General features: G+C 53.9%; 1 protein-coding gene across 4 annotated transcripts in view; it reads left to right on the top strand.

Moving 5' to 3' along the window:
- Positions 1-568: 568 nt before the first annotated feature.
- The window catches only part of PAX5 (paired box 5), a gene marked incomplete at both ends in the record, with an annotated part of 107,753 nt that continues 91,902 nt past the window's right edge, over positions 569-16,419 (top strand). For 2 of the 4 annotated variants that reach the window (XM_079548811.1, XM_079548810.1), the window contains 5 exons: positions 569-614; positions 5,493-5,658; positions 9,593-9,790; positions 14,212-14,276; positions 15,366-15,494. In XM_079548811.1, coding sequence (XP_079404937.1) covers positions 569-614; positions 5,493-5,658; positions 9,593-9,790; positions 14,212-14,276; positions 15,366-15,494 — 604 coding nt within the window. Of the gene's footprint in view, positions 615-2,206; positions 2,250-5,492; positions 5,659-9,592; positions 9,791-14,211; positions 14,277-15,365; positions 15,495-16,419 lie in introns of those variants that run through there. The other 2 variants (XM_079548812.1, XM_079548813.1) reach the window with 2 other exon arrangements.

Genomic DNA, 16,419 nt, shown 5'->3' with positions numbered 1-16,419 from the left:
GAAAAAGGGAAAAGAGAAGAAAAGTGAAAAACAGAAAAGAATAAAAGAGAGAACGAAGAAAAGATAAAAAGAAGAGAAAGGAAAAGAAAAGAAAAAGGAAACAAAAAAGAAAAGAAGAGAAAAGAAGAGAAAAGAAGAGAAAAGAAGAGAAAAGAAGAGAAAAGAAAAGAAAAGAAAAGAAAAGAAAAGAAAAGAAAAGAAAAGAAAAGAAAAGAAAAGAAAGAAAGGAAAAGAAAAAAGGAAGAGGAAATAAAGGAAAAAAGAAAAGAGAAGAAAAGAGGAGAAAAGAGGAGAAAAGAGGAGAAAAGAGGAGAAAAGAGGAGAAAAGGAAAGAAAAGGAAAGGAAAGGAAAGGAAAGGAAAGGAAAGAAAAGAAAAGAAAAGAAAAGAAAAGAAAAGAAAAGAAAAGAAAAGAAAAGAAAAGAAAAGAAAAGAAAAGAAAAGAAAAGAAAAGAAAAGAAAAGAAAAGAAAAGAAAAGAAAAGAAAAGAAAAGAAAAACGAGAGAAGGCAGCAACACACTACGTGCAAACTTTTCCTGTCTCCTTCCACCAACTCCTCCAGGATCGCAATGGATTTGGAAAAGATCTACGCGGCCACGCGGCCCGGTCGCACAGGTACGGAGCGGAGCGGCGAAGGGAGCGGGGGACGCGGCGGCCGAGGGAGCGCAGAGAGGCCCCGGCCGTCTCGGAGCCGCCGCCAGCGCGGTGAGCGGTGCCGTGGAGGCTGCGGCGGGGCGGCGGAGCGGTGCCGTGCGGGAGCCTCGCGGACTGCGATGAGCAATGCGATTCCGCACCGATCGATGGGGCCTTTATTGGTTAAATCGCCCGAATAATCGCTCCGTCGATACCGCACTGCACTGCCGCGCCCGCAGCGCCGTCGGGGGGGGAGGGAGGAGGGGGCGGCGGGGGGCGGTGGAGGGGCGGCGAGGACGGCGCACCGGGCCGCGAGGCTGCGGGAGGGGCGCGGTGCGGGGTGTTTCCCCGGCCCCCGGCCCGCACTGCCCGCCGCCCGCCGCCAGCCCGGCGCACGTTCGCTCCGTTCTAACGCTGCCACGCCGCAGCGGGCAGCCCTCCCACGGGGGGTCCCGGCCCCGGTCCCGACGGGGCGGGCTGACTGCTCTCCCGGAGCCGGCGGCGGGCAGAGCCAGGGGTCCGCGGGCAGGGAGCGGGGCTACGGCCGGGGCTGGGCGCGCCTTCGGGGCCCGGAGAGCGGAGGACCGCGGCGACCCCGGAGGGGGCGGGGCGGGGCGGGGCACGGGACACGCCGCCGCCGCCGGGTAAAGCCCCGCCCCCTCAGCCCCGCCCCGCCCCGCTCCGCCCGGCTCGGCGCCGCCCACGCCCCCACGTCCCCATTGGCCCACGGTCAGCCAATGGGAGCCGGCGCGGTGCAGCGGCCAATGCTGGCGCCGCAGAGCGAAGCGCGGCGATTGGCCTCGGATGGTGAGTGACGTGCGGCGCCCCGCCCCGCCTCTCGTTTCGCCGCTGTCCGGCGGCGCGGTGCTGAAGAGCCTCCCGCCGCGCCTCCTCCGCGGGTGCGGGCTGGCGCGTAGCGCGGCCGGGGGGCAGCGCTTGGCCGGAGAGCCGGGCGGGGCCGCGGGGTGGAGTCTGCTCCAGCGCTCGGACTGCCGCCCCCCCCTCGCCCTGCCCCGCCGCCCGCCCCCGGCCCGCCCCTTCCCCGCCGCCCCCCCGCCCTGCACAACCCCGCGGCGCCGGGGGCGGGCAACGCGGGGCGCGACGCTCGGCTCCGCGGCATCACCGCGACGGCACGGCGAGCGGAGGCGGGCGGTTCGCTCCCCACGCTGCCGGTGCGGCCCCGACGGCGGCCGCCGACGGCCCCGCCCCGCCGCGCGCCGCGCGCCCCCCGCCCCGCCCACACAGCCGCCACAAGTTCCCGCAACTCGCGCGGCCCCGGACGCGGGGTGCTCCGCGCTCCGCCCGCAGCTCCCAGCGCCGTCGGGGCGCACCGGGACGGCCGCCCCCAGCCGCCGCCGCCGCCGCCGGGGCCGCGCGGTCCGCGAGTGTGGGGGCGGCGGTCGCGCCCCGCGCCCCGCCCGAAGGCGGCGGAAGGAGCGGGCGGTGCCGCCGTTGGATGCTCGCTCGCCGAGCCGCTCGCTCCTCTCTCCCGCGCCATCAGCCCGCGATCTCCGCTCGCGCTGAGCGCAGCCGCCGCCGCGAGGTGCGCTCCGCGAGGCCGCCGGACCGCCCCGATGGAAATACACTGTAAGCACGACCCGTTTGCAGCAATGCATAGTAAGTAGGCTGCCTGCCCCCTCCTATGGCGCGCCGGGCACTGGGCGCTGCGGGTGCGCTCCGAGCTCCACAGTCCGCGGGGCGCAAACGGAACCGCGCGTTGCGGCCGAGTGGGAATGGCGCGGGTACCCGATGCCGCTCCGCGCCCCGTGCGGGGATGGTGCGGAAGTGTTGCTTGGCGGAACCCCGCGCGGACTGGAGCGCCGATAACGGGCGGCGGCGGCGGGCGCTTTGTTCCGGGTTCGTTTTGATTCTAATTTATTTTTCCTGGGATTTCTGCTACGGCAGAGAAGCCTCTCATGCTCATATACTCACGCACGCTCCAAACTGTATTTTTTTTAAATTTATTTATAATCCTCTTCGATCAGTGACTCGCGGCTATACGTACACAGGATACATGTACATATATTCCCCCAGGGAGAAGCGCTCCCGGCGCTGCCTCCAGACGGAAAAGTTTCCCGAGCGATACTGCCAAACATTCTGATGCGCATTCATTAAACCAAAATAAACGCAGCAGCGCGGAGGGCCGTGCGCGCGTCAGCCCTGAGGAAACAGGCGCTGCTCTGTGCTTCGCGCCGGAGAGAGCGGCGGAGCAACGGCGGAGCGCGGGGTCGGCGTGGCTGTGCCCTTTCTCCGGGTGCGGGGAGAGAGATCCTCGGCGCGGCGCGGCGCGGTGCCACCGGAGTGCGCGGTGCCTTCAGTGCTGCGTTACGGCGGGGGACGTTGGGGCAGAACGAATCTCATTTCCCGGTGCGCCACGGCTCTTTCAGTGCCAGAAATTTGTTTTCGACATAAAACGCCGAGAGCGAGGGCTGCGGGTCTGTGCCTCTTCCCTTTCCGCCTCCCGCTCCGTTCGTCCCCGACCGTCCCCTGTCCGTCTGCAGTCCGGGAGGCGCCGAAGCAGCGGGGCGCGGGCGGGACGGCCTCTGCCTTCCCCCAGAACGGCGCTTCCTAGAGCTTTTTTGTGCCTCGGGCGAATCAAACGACACTTTAAAAGGGAGAACTCCAGGGGCACCAACAACGCCCTGTCCGGTGCCGCGGGGCCGTGGAGCTCACCGAGTGTCCTAGCGAAGGGCTCCGGGTGCGAAAAAAGCGCTACCCCGCACTCAGCCACAGCTGCGGGAACGAGCTTCTGCTGCGGGAATTCGGTTGGAAAAGGAAAGGGAAAAATCTCTTCCCTCTCTCTGACCCCGCAGCCGCTCACGGGAAGATCGCAGCTCTCTTCATCCTCCAGCTTTCGCTTCGCTCCGCGCGGAGGGGCTGAGGGAAGAGGAGCGGGGGGACCGGGAGGGGGCCGGTGAACGCGGCGCCCGAGAGTGCCGTGCGGGATCCGCCGCGCTGCCCCTATCCGAGCGGTGGCACCCCGGACGCTGACGGGGCGTCGGCCGCCGGGGGTGGGGGCCGGGGCCGGTCGGGAGAGCAGCGGCACTGCCGGCCCTATGCAGGAGCCACCCGCAGCCTTTGTTCGTGGCGGCTGCGGGGTGTGCGGCTGCACGGCCAGCCGGCCTCGGGGTTGCGTCCCCGCCTGGAGTGACACCGAGTCCGTGTCCGAAGAAACCCATCCTTCTCTTCCTTTTCTTCTTTCCTTTCTTTCTTTTCCTTCTTTCTTTCTCTCCGTTTTGTTTCTTTTTTTTTTTTCCCCATCTCATTTCTTTCTTCCTTTCTTTTATTATTTTTTTCTGTGCCTTATTTCTCTATTTCCTTCCTTCCTTCCTTCCTTCCTTCCTTCCTTCCTTCCTTCCTTCCTTCCTTCCTTCCTTCCTTCCTTCCTTCCTTCCTTCCTTCCTTCCTTCCTTCCTTCCTTCCTTCCTTCCTTCCTTCCTTTTTTCTTTCTTTTCTGTTTCTTTCTCCCTCCTACCTCCATCCCTCTCCCATCCTCCCTCACCCGCAGATTTTCATCACTGGCACTGAGCACATTGCCTCTGATTTCTTATATCGAAAGCCGCCGATAGGTGCCGAGCTCGGGGTCCCACTCATTTCCACGTTGAGATGTTGACCCCACGTTTTGCCCTCGCTGAAGCGCTGCGTTTCTCTCCCAGCTCGGTCGGGCAGCAGTTCCCGGAGTTGCTGCAGTTCCCGGGCCGCCGCGGTGCCCCACTCCGCGCTGGACACGGCTGGTGGCACATCCAGGGCTCGACCTGGCCGCGGGGATGGGACGCTTCCACCGCCGGTACAGGCGGAGCTGCCCTCGCCCCGCAGGTTGCAGCAATCACGCATCTCACGTGGATTAATTATGTGCCTTGACAGCTTTGGAAGGTGTTGGCAAAGTTTGACATCAATATATCAACGGAGAAATGACTTAAAAATTAAAATAAAAGTAGCTTTTTATTCCTTACTTTTTTTATTAATTCTTTTTATTTTTATTTTTATTGTTTTTTTTATTTTTTTAACTCCGTGAAGGCATTTGACTTGTCAATTTATTCGGGACCGTTCGGGTTCCCTGTGCAAACAGGGAGATTTTCTTTTATTTTTGTTCCAGCATTGTCACCCGCGCTGCCCGCATTGTTTGTTTTCAATTTCCCCACTCCGCAGCCTGAGTAATTCTGATGGTTAGCGCCACGAGGGCTAATTGCATTTTCTCACTTGGCGGACGGAGTGCTGCCTTCACGTTCACGGGTTTTACGCAGCTCCCCCACTTTGTCTGAGCGGGCTCCGTGTCCCGCCGGGCACCTCGCTAAGGAGAGCAGTGCCAACCTGCTGCAAGACGAGAGGCGTTTCATTTGTGGGATGGTAACGCTACCTAAGAGCGCCATAAATTTTTACGGCTGAAGCCACTGTTTTTCACTCTCGATTAACTTCAGCAATTTGGAGGAAAAAAAAAAAAAAACCAAACACAACCAACAACCCCCTTCCCCTCCCCCCCAAAAAACACAACAAAACAACAACAACAACAACAAAAAAAAACCCGACGCGTTTAATTCCGGAGACCCCGAACAAGCAGCGACCGCAGGGCTGTAGGAGCCCCGGGCCGCGCGGCGCTCGGAGGAGCGATGTCCCCACGGCCGGGCCGGGACTCTCGCTGCGCTCCCGCTGCCGTTTCCCCAGCGGAGGGCTGCGGACCCCCCGCGTTGCGCGGCGTAAAAGGGGGTGCGGGGCTGCGGGGAGCGCGGCCGCTTCCGCGCCGGAGGGAACGGAGCGTGGCCCGGGCGGCTCTGCCGGCGCCGAGGGCGGCCGCGGGGAAACGCGTCCCGCCTCTGACCGAGCCGCTCTTCTCCTGCCCCTTCCCCTCCCCGTGTGTTGCAGGACACGGAGGTGTGAACCAGCTGGGGGGCGTTTTCGTGAATGGCCGCCCCCTGCCCGACGTCGTCCGGCAGCGGATCGTGGAGCTGGCGCACCAGGGGGTGAGGCCGTGCGACATCTCCAGGCAGCTCCGCGTCAGCCACGGCTGCGTCAGCAAAATACTCGGCAGGTACGCAGCGGGAGGGCGTCCCGGGCCTAAGTGGGTTCGGGACTCGCGATGGCCGCTCCGGGTTTTGCCAGCCCCACGTGGAAAAGAGGAGCGCTTTGTATGCTTTGCCCCTCGCACAGCCTCTAACGGGCAACGCTGACGCAAAGCGGGCTGTGCCACATGGGCCAGCTCTGCCGTGCACAGCATGCATCCCACACCTGTCTGCTCTGAGCACGTGGGAACCCAGCGGTCGTCTCCAGCATGAGGGAGCGGAGGTGGAACAGAAGTCACCATGCTGTGTGCTGGAGAAGACTTCCTCTGGGCGGTTCCACCGCTCTGCATGGCCGGGACGTGACACCTGCCTGCTCACACACAGCTCTCTCAGAAATCCACCCCACTGCTCAGTTTGTGCCCTCTCCTACTCCTGTGCTGGAACATGAGAGCACGGAGTGCCAGGAACTTTATGAACAGCCTTAGATGGTGGGATTTTGGAAATACCTTTCCGTTCAGATCGAGGTTGCTCAGATCAGTGTGGTGACAGCACATTACTCCCCAAGTCTGTGGTATTTCCTGGTTTTGGTTTAAAAGATGAAACCGATTCTGTTTAAGAATGCCGCAAGCACCATACAAACATGAACATCATGTGCATAAACATACGCGTTATGTGCAAAATTTGGAGCTACCCATGTATTACATATTTACATGTATTTTTTTCTCATGATGTATTTTGTTTGATAATTTCAAACAGTTGCTTTCTGAGATATTTACTAAACTTTAACAGTTAGCTTTGTTGCTTAACATTTTACTGTTTGTATGTGTGCCCTCCCGCTGTTTCCCACTTTTTGACCAATTTCCCTCACTGACCATTAAATAGATGCAGAGGCTGTCAAAGCACTTTTTGGTAGCATGGGATCCGGCTCAGATTAGCAGCGTTTGTGATCTCTCAGTCACTTAAGTGCTCAGAAGCAAACGTGATTGGTGTAGTCATGGGCCCCTGGTTTCATAGATGGCAGCATTCTTGTCCCCACAGCGTGCTGTTATCTGCAGCCAGCTTATAGCTGCCGGGTGCTATCTGCATGCCCTGCATGGAGTGCTGCTGGAGGAGCAAGCTGCCACACCGTGCTTCCACTCTCAGTCCTGCGCCTCAGCTGCACAGAGGCACTGTGGTGCTGGCTTCATGCCTCCCTCTGGGCTGATGCTGGAGTGGCTGTAGAAACACCACCAGCTTTACCCTTAGAGATGGAGCTTCCCTTGGGCTTCCCATGAGCCCGCCATGGGCTCTGCCTCTCTGGAGCACTGTGCCTGTGCTCTGGTGGCCTCTGTTCCAGGTGTGGTGGGGAAGCTTTGCTTGGTGCTGTGAGTGTCCAGACAGCCCCATCAGGACTGGCGTACTGAAGAATGGGCGATGTGTTGATGGTCACGGAGCGTGGTGGTTTTAGTGCTGCAGGTTGGAACAAATTTATCACTGGGCACATCTGCAGCATAGAGCAGATAGTGGAGCTCCAAAGCTTTGCCATTAAAGTTGTCAAAACTAAATCGTAATTTCATACCTCATTATTTTCATAACTAATAATTACAGTGGGCAAAATGTCACTGTAATTGGAACTCTGTGCGTGTGTGTGAAAACTGAGGATCCCTGTGAAGCACACTGCCCCTCGGCACGTCGTGATGGGACTCAGCCTGGAGCCCCTGGGCCTTTTGTGAATGGGATGCGGCTGCTGCAGCAAGCCTGGCCCCAGAGTGGAGCTGGGATGGGTGCTCCATGCAGCCCTCCTTTGCCTTCTGCTGCTCCTCGCTGGATTGTCTGCGTGGGCAGAAGGCAACAACAGAAGTGTCACCGCGCACTGGGCACCCATGGTGACTGCAGGCTGAGTGTGAGAGCAGGCTCTGGGTGTGAGAGCAACCTGCATTGATCATGTGTGTGTTGCTGTGAAGCTCGAGGCAGCTGGGGCAGGTTGGCAGGTAGTGGTTTGGGTGCTTAGCACTGTGTTGTCCCTGTCTGGATCACTCCATATCCTGTCCGACATCATGGCCACCTGGGCTGTCCCCAGCAGCAGGGCTGAGCCGTGGGACATCGTGCATGGGAGCAGTAGGGCAGTGTGGCAGGAAAACACCAAGGCATGTTGTCCCATCTGCGGTGATGGCTGGTACTGAGGAAATGGACTGAGGAAACAGCATTCTGTTGCACCATCGTGCGCTGCACAGCTTTTCTCCATGTCCTTTCTTAGCAGAAAGATGCCACCAGAACAGGGGATGAAACCAGGGATGCAAGGGTTAGGGAGGTTTGTTGTCCAAGTGTACCATCTTACGGTCCTCTGGAAACTAAATGGGAGAGCAGCTTAACTGTACCCCTGTTGCACTAAAGCATGTTGCTGGGCTGGGTTTAGGAATGCCTCAAGGGTTGATCTGTCTTTGACACTTGAAGCTGCCCATTACTAATATTGCCTGAATGGCTGCTGAGACAGTCTGCATCTGCACCCAGAATGTTTGCGAACATGCACAAACGTTGCAGTGCCAGCCCTGTGCAGGACCTGCACACAGAGCTCTCCCTGAAAGACAGAGCCAGCAGCCTGGCAGAAATCTGATGAGCACTGTTGTATGTTACAGTCAGACAGACTTTGGCTGTGCAGCCTGTTTGTGTTCTGCTGTGCTGGAAATAGTTCAGAATTTATTATTATCATCATCATTATTTTGGATATAATGGTTATGTCAAGTAACTGCAGAGAAAATAGGCTGATTAAAAACAAAAACAAAAACAAACGTGCTGCTCTTATCTGAGAGTCTCTTCAGAGCTCCTTATGAGAAATAAGGGCACAGAGCGATCACTGGGTGAGTTGAGGCTGTAAGGGAGCACAGCTCAGTGGTCGCTGGCTGGAAGGGGCAGCTCAGACAATGGCTGCAGAGACTGCAGATTTGTGTTTCATCAACAAAATTCACAGGACAGCAAAAAGTGCACAACCCTGAGAACACTGTGTGTGTTGTGCTCCCTGGGTGCTCAGCGTGATTTCACTCATCGTCTCCCTCCTGCTCCTGAGTGGATCAGACACAACATTTTTAACAGCATTTTCAAAGCTTTCCTTATTAAAAGAGAGAAATGTTTGGGGCTGAGGAGCTCAACTACCATGCTTTGTTGCAGTCCTGCTAAAAGCAGTTGTGCCCATGATTTGCATGCAAAAAAACATCCATCTGGCATATTTTGGTCAGTGTCAGGACTCCATCCTACCTGCTTTGCTTGTATGACATCAGCAGAACTGTTTGCACAAGTAGAAATCGTATCTGTGAGGAAGGATTGCAGAGCTGGTCAGAAAAACAAACCCCCAAACAAGCTGAGCCCGTTGGGAATGCCAAGAACTCCCCTTTCCTTAACATTTCTCATCTGAGCTACTGGAAGAAGCATACTAAAAATATATCTGTTATGAAAAACATTAACTGTTAAAGCAATAGCATGCATATTAAAGCCACAAAATGTGGAAAAGGCATGCCAGCATATTAGCTGCTAATGTGCAAATAAAAGATGATCTCATGCCCTCGCTTCACGATGAAATGCTAACAAGTTGTAGATGTTGGTGACAGAGTATTTCCTTAGATACAAGAATTTACTGCAAAAAATGGTCTTTGGTGAGATTTGTTTCTGTTATTGCCAGAACCTCTGATTAATTACACACATTTTCAGTTAATTTTGGATACCAGCACGCCCTTTAATCTTGCGTTGTTTCTTTTGTCTTTCTGTTATGAGAAAATATCTGTTCCCTCCTATGGCCCAGTTCCAATTACTATAAGTTAATCTATTAGGTGATAAAGCACTACATAGACAGAAAATGTGTACGTGAAAGTGAAGATGTATCTTAGGATTTGCTGGGGTTTGGTTACCTTGAAATTATGTTCTCTACAAATCTCGAAGCGTGCCTTCTGTCTGCCTGCGATAACTGAAGATTTGCTTTGGATGTTGTCCCAGGTATTATGAAACCGGGAGCATTAAGCCTGGAGTGATTGGAGGATCAAAACCAAAGGTCGCCACACCCAAAGTTGTCGAAAAAATTGCAGAGTACAAACGCCAAAATCCCACCATGTTTGCCTGGGAGATCAGGGATAGACTCCTCGCGGAGCGAGTGTGTGATAACGACACCGTGCCCAGCGTCAGTTCAATTAACAGGTGAGGATTTGTGCAGTCTCGGGAAGGGGCTTTCCTAGGAAGTGCGGTCAGCGGATCCTCATCTGCTAGCGGAAGCCAGGGTGTGTTGTGCTGTCTATCCAAAATGCAGTCTGCGTGCGTTTAAATGCCACGTTTAGGGTTGTGGAGCAGCCATGGGGCCACTCTGCTGGTGAAAGCATCACAACCATCAGCGTTCCCCAGCAGCAGCCAGGTTGTGCCATTGGCCTTTGCTTCCGTTCTGCCCTTTCCATTCTCCTGTTCGTGACTTGCAGTTCTTGCTGGTAAAGATTTGTGTTTGGTGGATCCCACTCAGTGGGAAATGCCTCTGCTCAGAGAACCCAGCTGCGTTGGGTGCTGGTGGTGACCTGGAGGAAGACTGGCCCCGTGTTGCTGGAGAAGTGGACCCAAAGCACGGCTCTCAAGGTCTTCCTGTCACCTACTGAATATTGCTGAACCTGGCTCAGAATCATGCTGGCTGCTGCCTGGTACTGTCAGCACGAATATAACAGGGAAATGTGGTTTAGTAGCGTCCGCGTGCTGAATGGAATTGCTTGAGTCGCCTTGAATTCCTGTGTGTCAGTGCAGGAAAATCTCATTTGAAGCCTTGTTCCCATGTGTGTGAGATCTCTCCTGGCATGGTGAGGCTTGCAGTTCTGAAGCTATGCTGATCTGCTTCCATCCCAGTCAAGGATTGTCTAAGGCTGTCACTGAAAAAGCACAGAGAAATACTGTGTTTTGTGTTTTGTCTCCAGTCTTCCTGGTCTGACAATAAGGGATTAACACTTGGAAGGAGAGCACTTCATCACCCTCCTGCACACCAGCAAACAGAACCCTTTTATTTTCTCTTGGGAGTATGCTTCCTACCAGGTTTTGGCTTCACTGCTCTTCGGAGATATTTCTCACTTGCACGATTTTGTGCAAATTCTATGAGTCTGTACAGATATCTGTAAAGTCCCACCTGTGTCCATGGACATGAAGTAGACTGATGCAGTGTTCTTTCATTGACTATCCTGACCTGATTTGCATTCATGGAGTTCCTGCTTGAGCAGCAGGAGTGGCTTCCCCAGCAGCAGTGCAGAGTATTGTCTCTGTCTTACTGAACTGAGCTATCCATCAATATGGTTAAGGGCAAAAATGGGTCAGTTGGCTCAGCCTTTGCTACTGCCTGGAAGTTCTTGTCTAACTTAGGCTCCAAAACATCATTCAGTAATGTTACAGATACAGAATCACAGAATCATAGAATTGCAGGGGCTGGAAGGACCCCCAGAGATCACTGAGTCCAACCCCCCTGCAAAACAGGCTCCCTACAGCAGGCTGCAGGTGGGCGTCCAGGCGGTTCTGGAATATCTCCAGACAAGGAGAAGCCACAGCCTCCCTGGCAGCCTGTTCCAGAGCTCTGCCATCCTTGCCGTGAAGAACTCCCTTCTCATGCACGTGCAGAACTTCCCGTGCTCCACTGTACGGCCATTTCCCCTTCTCCTGTCCCCACTGACCGCTGACAAGAGGCTGGCCGTGTCCTTCGGACTCCCACACCTCAGATATTCATAAACATTAATCAGATCCCTTCTCAGTCTTCTTTCCTCGAGGCTGAACAGAACCAGGTCACCCAGCCTTTCCCCACAGGGGAGATGCTCCAGGCCCTTTAGCATCCTCATGGCCTTCTGTTGGACTGTCTCCAGGAGATCCCTGTCTGTTTTGTACCAGGGAGTCCAGAACTGGACAAAATACTCCAGGTGAGGCCTGACCAGAGCAGAGCAAAGGGGGAGGATCACCTCCCTTGCCCCGCTGGCCATGCTCCTTTTAATGCACCCCAGGAACCCATTGCCTTCTTGGCCACCAGAGCACACTGCTGGCTCACTGCCAGCCTGTCATCCACCAGGACCCCCAGGGACACGGCGTTTTCAGTCCAAAAAACAATTGGAGGCATGGTATGGACACCATGAAAAGTGAAGGAAAATCCCATTCTGGCTGTTTGCAGATGACAAAGGGTAAACTTGGTGATCTTTGTGGGTCCCTTAAAACACAGCATATTCGGCAGTTCTGTAGTTCTGTGGATCTTTCATAAAAGTCAGCTCAAGTCCTGTTGTGTCAGAAGCATGGCTGCTGCTATGAGTAGCACTTTGTCTATGTAGCGATTCCTCAAGCTTTGTCCAAAAGCCCACCAAAAAAAGCAGTAGTAGCTTGGGAATGCAGTGGGACTACATACGTCCCAGTTGTATTTTGATCCGTTTTCCATTGTCTGCCTCCTGCTGCATCCTTGAATGTTTCTACATTGGCAATGTCCACACACTCATTGGCACTGCATCAGAGATGATGTTTAATTACCTATTGCCAAGTTATTTGGGTGGAAATCTCATTCTTTCTCATCTGCTTGCAACTCTGCTTAAGAACGTTCCTTTTTTTTAAAGATGTGAAGCCCCGTGTGAAACGCACATGGTCTTTGAGAGTCAGTCTGTTTAGAATTGCTTTTGCCAGTCCCGGAGAATATCTTGAAAACCCAAACTGAACCGTTGTGACAAGGTCACGGAAATTATGTCTAAACACTCGGCTTTAATGGCAACTCCTTTTATTTCTGTGGCACATTTGGTGGGGTCTGTCCTTACACACGTCAAGGCTTCATGGATAGCGCTGTCGCACACTGAGGGCAGGAACTCCTACTCTGAAGGCACAATGCCTTCTTCAGCCCTATGGTGGAAAGCCAATGTTGCCTTCTGGCGGATGAAGTGAATCCTCACCAGGAGCCACTCAGGATGTTTGCCATCTTGGTGGAGGCCAGTTGACCCAGCCCTGAGACTCCTGAACAGCCTATGCAGTACAGGGCAGGACAGACCTGCAGTGGTGTTCCACCAGTTCTGCTTCTGCTGTGTGGAGGAAGGTGATGCCCAGGGCTATGCTGGTGTCTTCAGGAGAGGTGCTGTCGCTGCTGGGAGACTGAGGGGACAGAGTGGTGCACTGCAAAGCCATTGTGATGGATCACGGGTAGCACATCCCTGCTATGGAGGGTACATTTCAGCAGATGAATTTGAGTTGCTGCCATCTTATATGAGTGAATAATAACTACTGTTATTAATTAGTAACATTAATTAATATTAATAGTAGGCCAATCCTCTGCAGCAGGAGCAACTCCATACGACTAAGGCTTAATTAATCATTATGATTAGCTTTGCTCAAATAAGCTGCCCAGCTGCTTTGACATGCTCCAGTCCCTGGTCTCTCCAGAGATGAGCAGTTCTTTGTGTCAGAAGGCCTCAGACACCCTTCCTTTGCTGGAGCACGAAGGAAGGCTAGGGCAGGGTTCTCTAGTATTGCTCATACAAGGACCGTGGACATCTTCAGCGTCCATGCCCCCTCTCTTAGTTGCTGAACTGCCTGTAGCTCCCACATGCAAGTGGCTGCTTTGTCCCACGAAGGGCAGGAAGAGGCAAGAGATCCATTGCTAAGTCTGGGGATGCCCAACTGCAGAGTGCTTTGCTCTGGTCCTGGCTGCCCGGTGGTAACTTGCTTTTGAGCGTCACCCTGACAGACCTCTCGCAGCTCCCCTCCCATTCTCCCCTCTTCCAAATTCAAGGCAGGCAGGAATGGTAAAGGAGTTTGCTAGGTAAACACAGAGAAATGCTTACCACAGCATTACTGCTGCGTAAACGGTGCACAGAACAGAGACGTGTGATGTGTCTGAGGAGTGTGCCTCTCTCAAGCACATTTTGATTCCACAGACGAGCTGTGTAATCCCTGGAGCGGCTTCAGACCACGTCTTTTCTTTTCTAGTGGGCAGGTGAGCATTTGATAGAGCACTTCTTAGCAACTCCCCTTTGTCCTGCAGCACAACACATGCCTTTTGTTGTTTCTGCTTCTTTGAACGGTTCCTGATTTACATCATTATAGCTCAGAGCAGAGGCTGTCCCCAGCAATGGCAATGTGGTTATCCAGCTTTTAAGATTAGCATTTAATCCAGCACTTTTTTGTTTTTAGCATTAATTTGGTTAAGCATAATCTTTTCAGTGGTACTGGGTTCTTTAGATGTGTGGGCACAGTACTCAGGGTGGCTTAGGAACAGACTTACAAAGGTGTTCAGGCAGCCCAGGCTGCAGTCTGGTGGGGTGTCCAGCTCCCTGGAGATGAGACATTAGGCCTCTGGGTGCCCAAGCGGCTAAAAACGTTTCTTTCTTAGGCATTAAGGACTGTGACCTCACAAGGACTGAAGCACCAAACTGCAGGATCTCAGGGAGCGTGCAGGAGTCAGTTATCCAAATGTTCCTAATGGCATGGGCTGGAAGCACAGATATGGCCCTGGGTCTGCACGCAGTGCACAGGAGTAATTTTTTTGTGTTGCTGTGGATATCCCTGAGTGACAAAACAGTGTATGATGTCCCCTGTAATTGATGGTTAATACTAAGAAGTTACTTCTTTTCAACTACAAACAGGATCATACGGACCAAGGTGCAGCAGCCACCCAATCAGCAAGTCCCAGCCTCCAGTCACAGCATAGGTGAGAAAAACTTTTCTATATTAAAAAAAGAAAAAAAAAAAAAGAAAAAGCATAATGGATTACAAATATTCTAAAGAACTTTTAATCATTCTTATGGACAGATAATTCTGCATAAAACACTTCAGCACACGTGCTAATGCACCTTCTTTGTCATTCTCCAAGGACTGAACATAGTAAAGGAATTTTATAAATACTGCTAAAAGGTTTTGAATTTTAGTGATTATTATGATAAATAGCTTTCACTGTGAGACAGAAAATTGAAATCTAAACCAACCCCCCCACTAATGGGGGTCTATAGAATGTCAGATAATTAAAGTAATAAATCAAGAAAGGGATACTTATTCATAACGTTTTCTGCATCATTAGTCAGTAAGTAGTTCTGAATGTGTTTTTTTTCATCTATCACCCATCCCTTCCATAATTCTTTGTGCACTTTGCGCTCTCGAGCCAATGGGTAGCAAAACTTCCCAAAACTTCAATTCAGGGGGAGAGCAGCAATGCTCAGCCAGGAGCCAGTGCTGGAGGGGCCGTATCCAGAGGAGCATCCTGGCTTTCTGCAGGGAGATCTGCCACAGCCAGGCGTGTGCTGTGCGTGCCTCAGCTGCTCCGTGTCTCCGTGCTGCAGAATGGGCATTCCCCCGCTGGCCTCTGTTAGCCAAGGCAGGCTCTGTGCTCACACAGATATCCTCCAGCAGTGTGGCAGCATGGGCTTGGAAATGCCAACATGATCTCTGAGGAGGCTGAGCAGCATCATTCCACTTTGTTAGCCTAGAGGCTGCTTCTCATGGAGAAAAAGTCAGAGCAAAATGAATTTACTTCATATTTTCTTTCGGGGAGCCTCAGAGCTTCTCAGCCACCTGTCACCCACGTCACCCCGTGTCCCACAGGGGTTTGCTGCTGTGTGCTGGGCTGCAGGCTCAGTGCAGCATCGGTGTGCCCACAGTGCTGGGAAAGACTGCTCACACACTGTCCTCTCTCTGTTCCCCCAGACCCATCTGCCCAGGGGCCTGAGTGGCTGCTGCCGCTCAAAGCCTTCGCCGGCCTCCCTGGTGCCATCCTGTGCTCTGACCTCTTGTCCTTGCCTTGCAGCCTCCACAGGCTCCGTGACCCAGGTGTCCTCTGTCAGCACTGACTCTGCTGGCTCGTCCTACTCCATCAGTGGGATCCTGGGCATCGCCTCTCCTGGCACCGAGAGCAACAAGCGCAAGCGCGATGAAGGTAATGGCAGCTGTTTTCTCCTGGGGCACTGAGCTGGTGAGGTGGGCCCCCTCAGGTGTGCTGGACATGTGGGGCTGGCAGGGCCGAGGCAGGGCTGCCAGTGATGGACTATGCCTGGTTTGGGGGCAGCAGCCCAGCCCGGGGTCCTTGTGCAGCCTCCTGCAGAACAGCACTGCTGTAGAAAGGGGGGCAGAGGATGTGTCACAGCTTTTGATCGCCTCCTCCCAGCTGACGTGGCATCTCCCTGCCAGCAGTGAAAGGGAGGGGAATTCACCTCGTATGGGTTCTGAAAACACCTGAAATTGAAATAAATAAATAAATAAATAAATAAAGTGAATAAAATAAAAGCCAGGGAAGTGTCCCTAAACACAAAAAGACAGAAAATCGTCAGTAGAGTGACGTGTGTGAAGGCATGGGAGATGTTGGTTGCTGGCTGGGGACAGTGCTGCTCGCAGGGAGGCCATGCATGCTGTTCTGCCGTGCCACCATCCTGCTCTACAGAAGATTGAGCTCCTGCTTCTTGCCTTTGGGCACCTGTGTAACCTGCTCCAACTCTTTTGGAGAGCCTCCTGCTGGCCTTGTGCATGCAGAGGTCCCATCTGTGCCTCTGAGGAGAGGCAGAGGCCCCTACAGAGCACAGAAGTGGCCCCAGGGGTTGTGAAGGAGGAGAGAAGAGGTGGTTTGCCAAGGACTGCCAAGCACAGGAGAAAGCAATGGCATTCACTGAGCCTGGGAGTCACTGGGGGCCTTGTAGGAACATGATGGATGTGAGACCAACCTCCCAACACCCAGGCGTGCTGGTGAAGGCCCTGGCACTGCTTTGCATTCAGCCCAGCTCATGAGCCATGTGAGGTGGGGACCACATGCGTGTCTTGTTCCTGCCTCTCCACCTCCCAGCCCCTGGGGCTTCCTGTGTGGGTGCAGG

Source organism: Tetrao urogallus (genome assembly GCF_951394365.1).
Source record: "Tetrao urogallus genome assembly, chromosome: Z".
Lineage (NCBI taxonomy): Eukaryota > Metazoa > Chordata > Aves > Galliformes > Phasianidae > Tetrao > Tetrao urogallus.
This window is presented reverse-complemented; position numbering and strand designations above follow the sequence as displayed.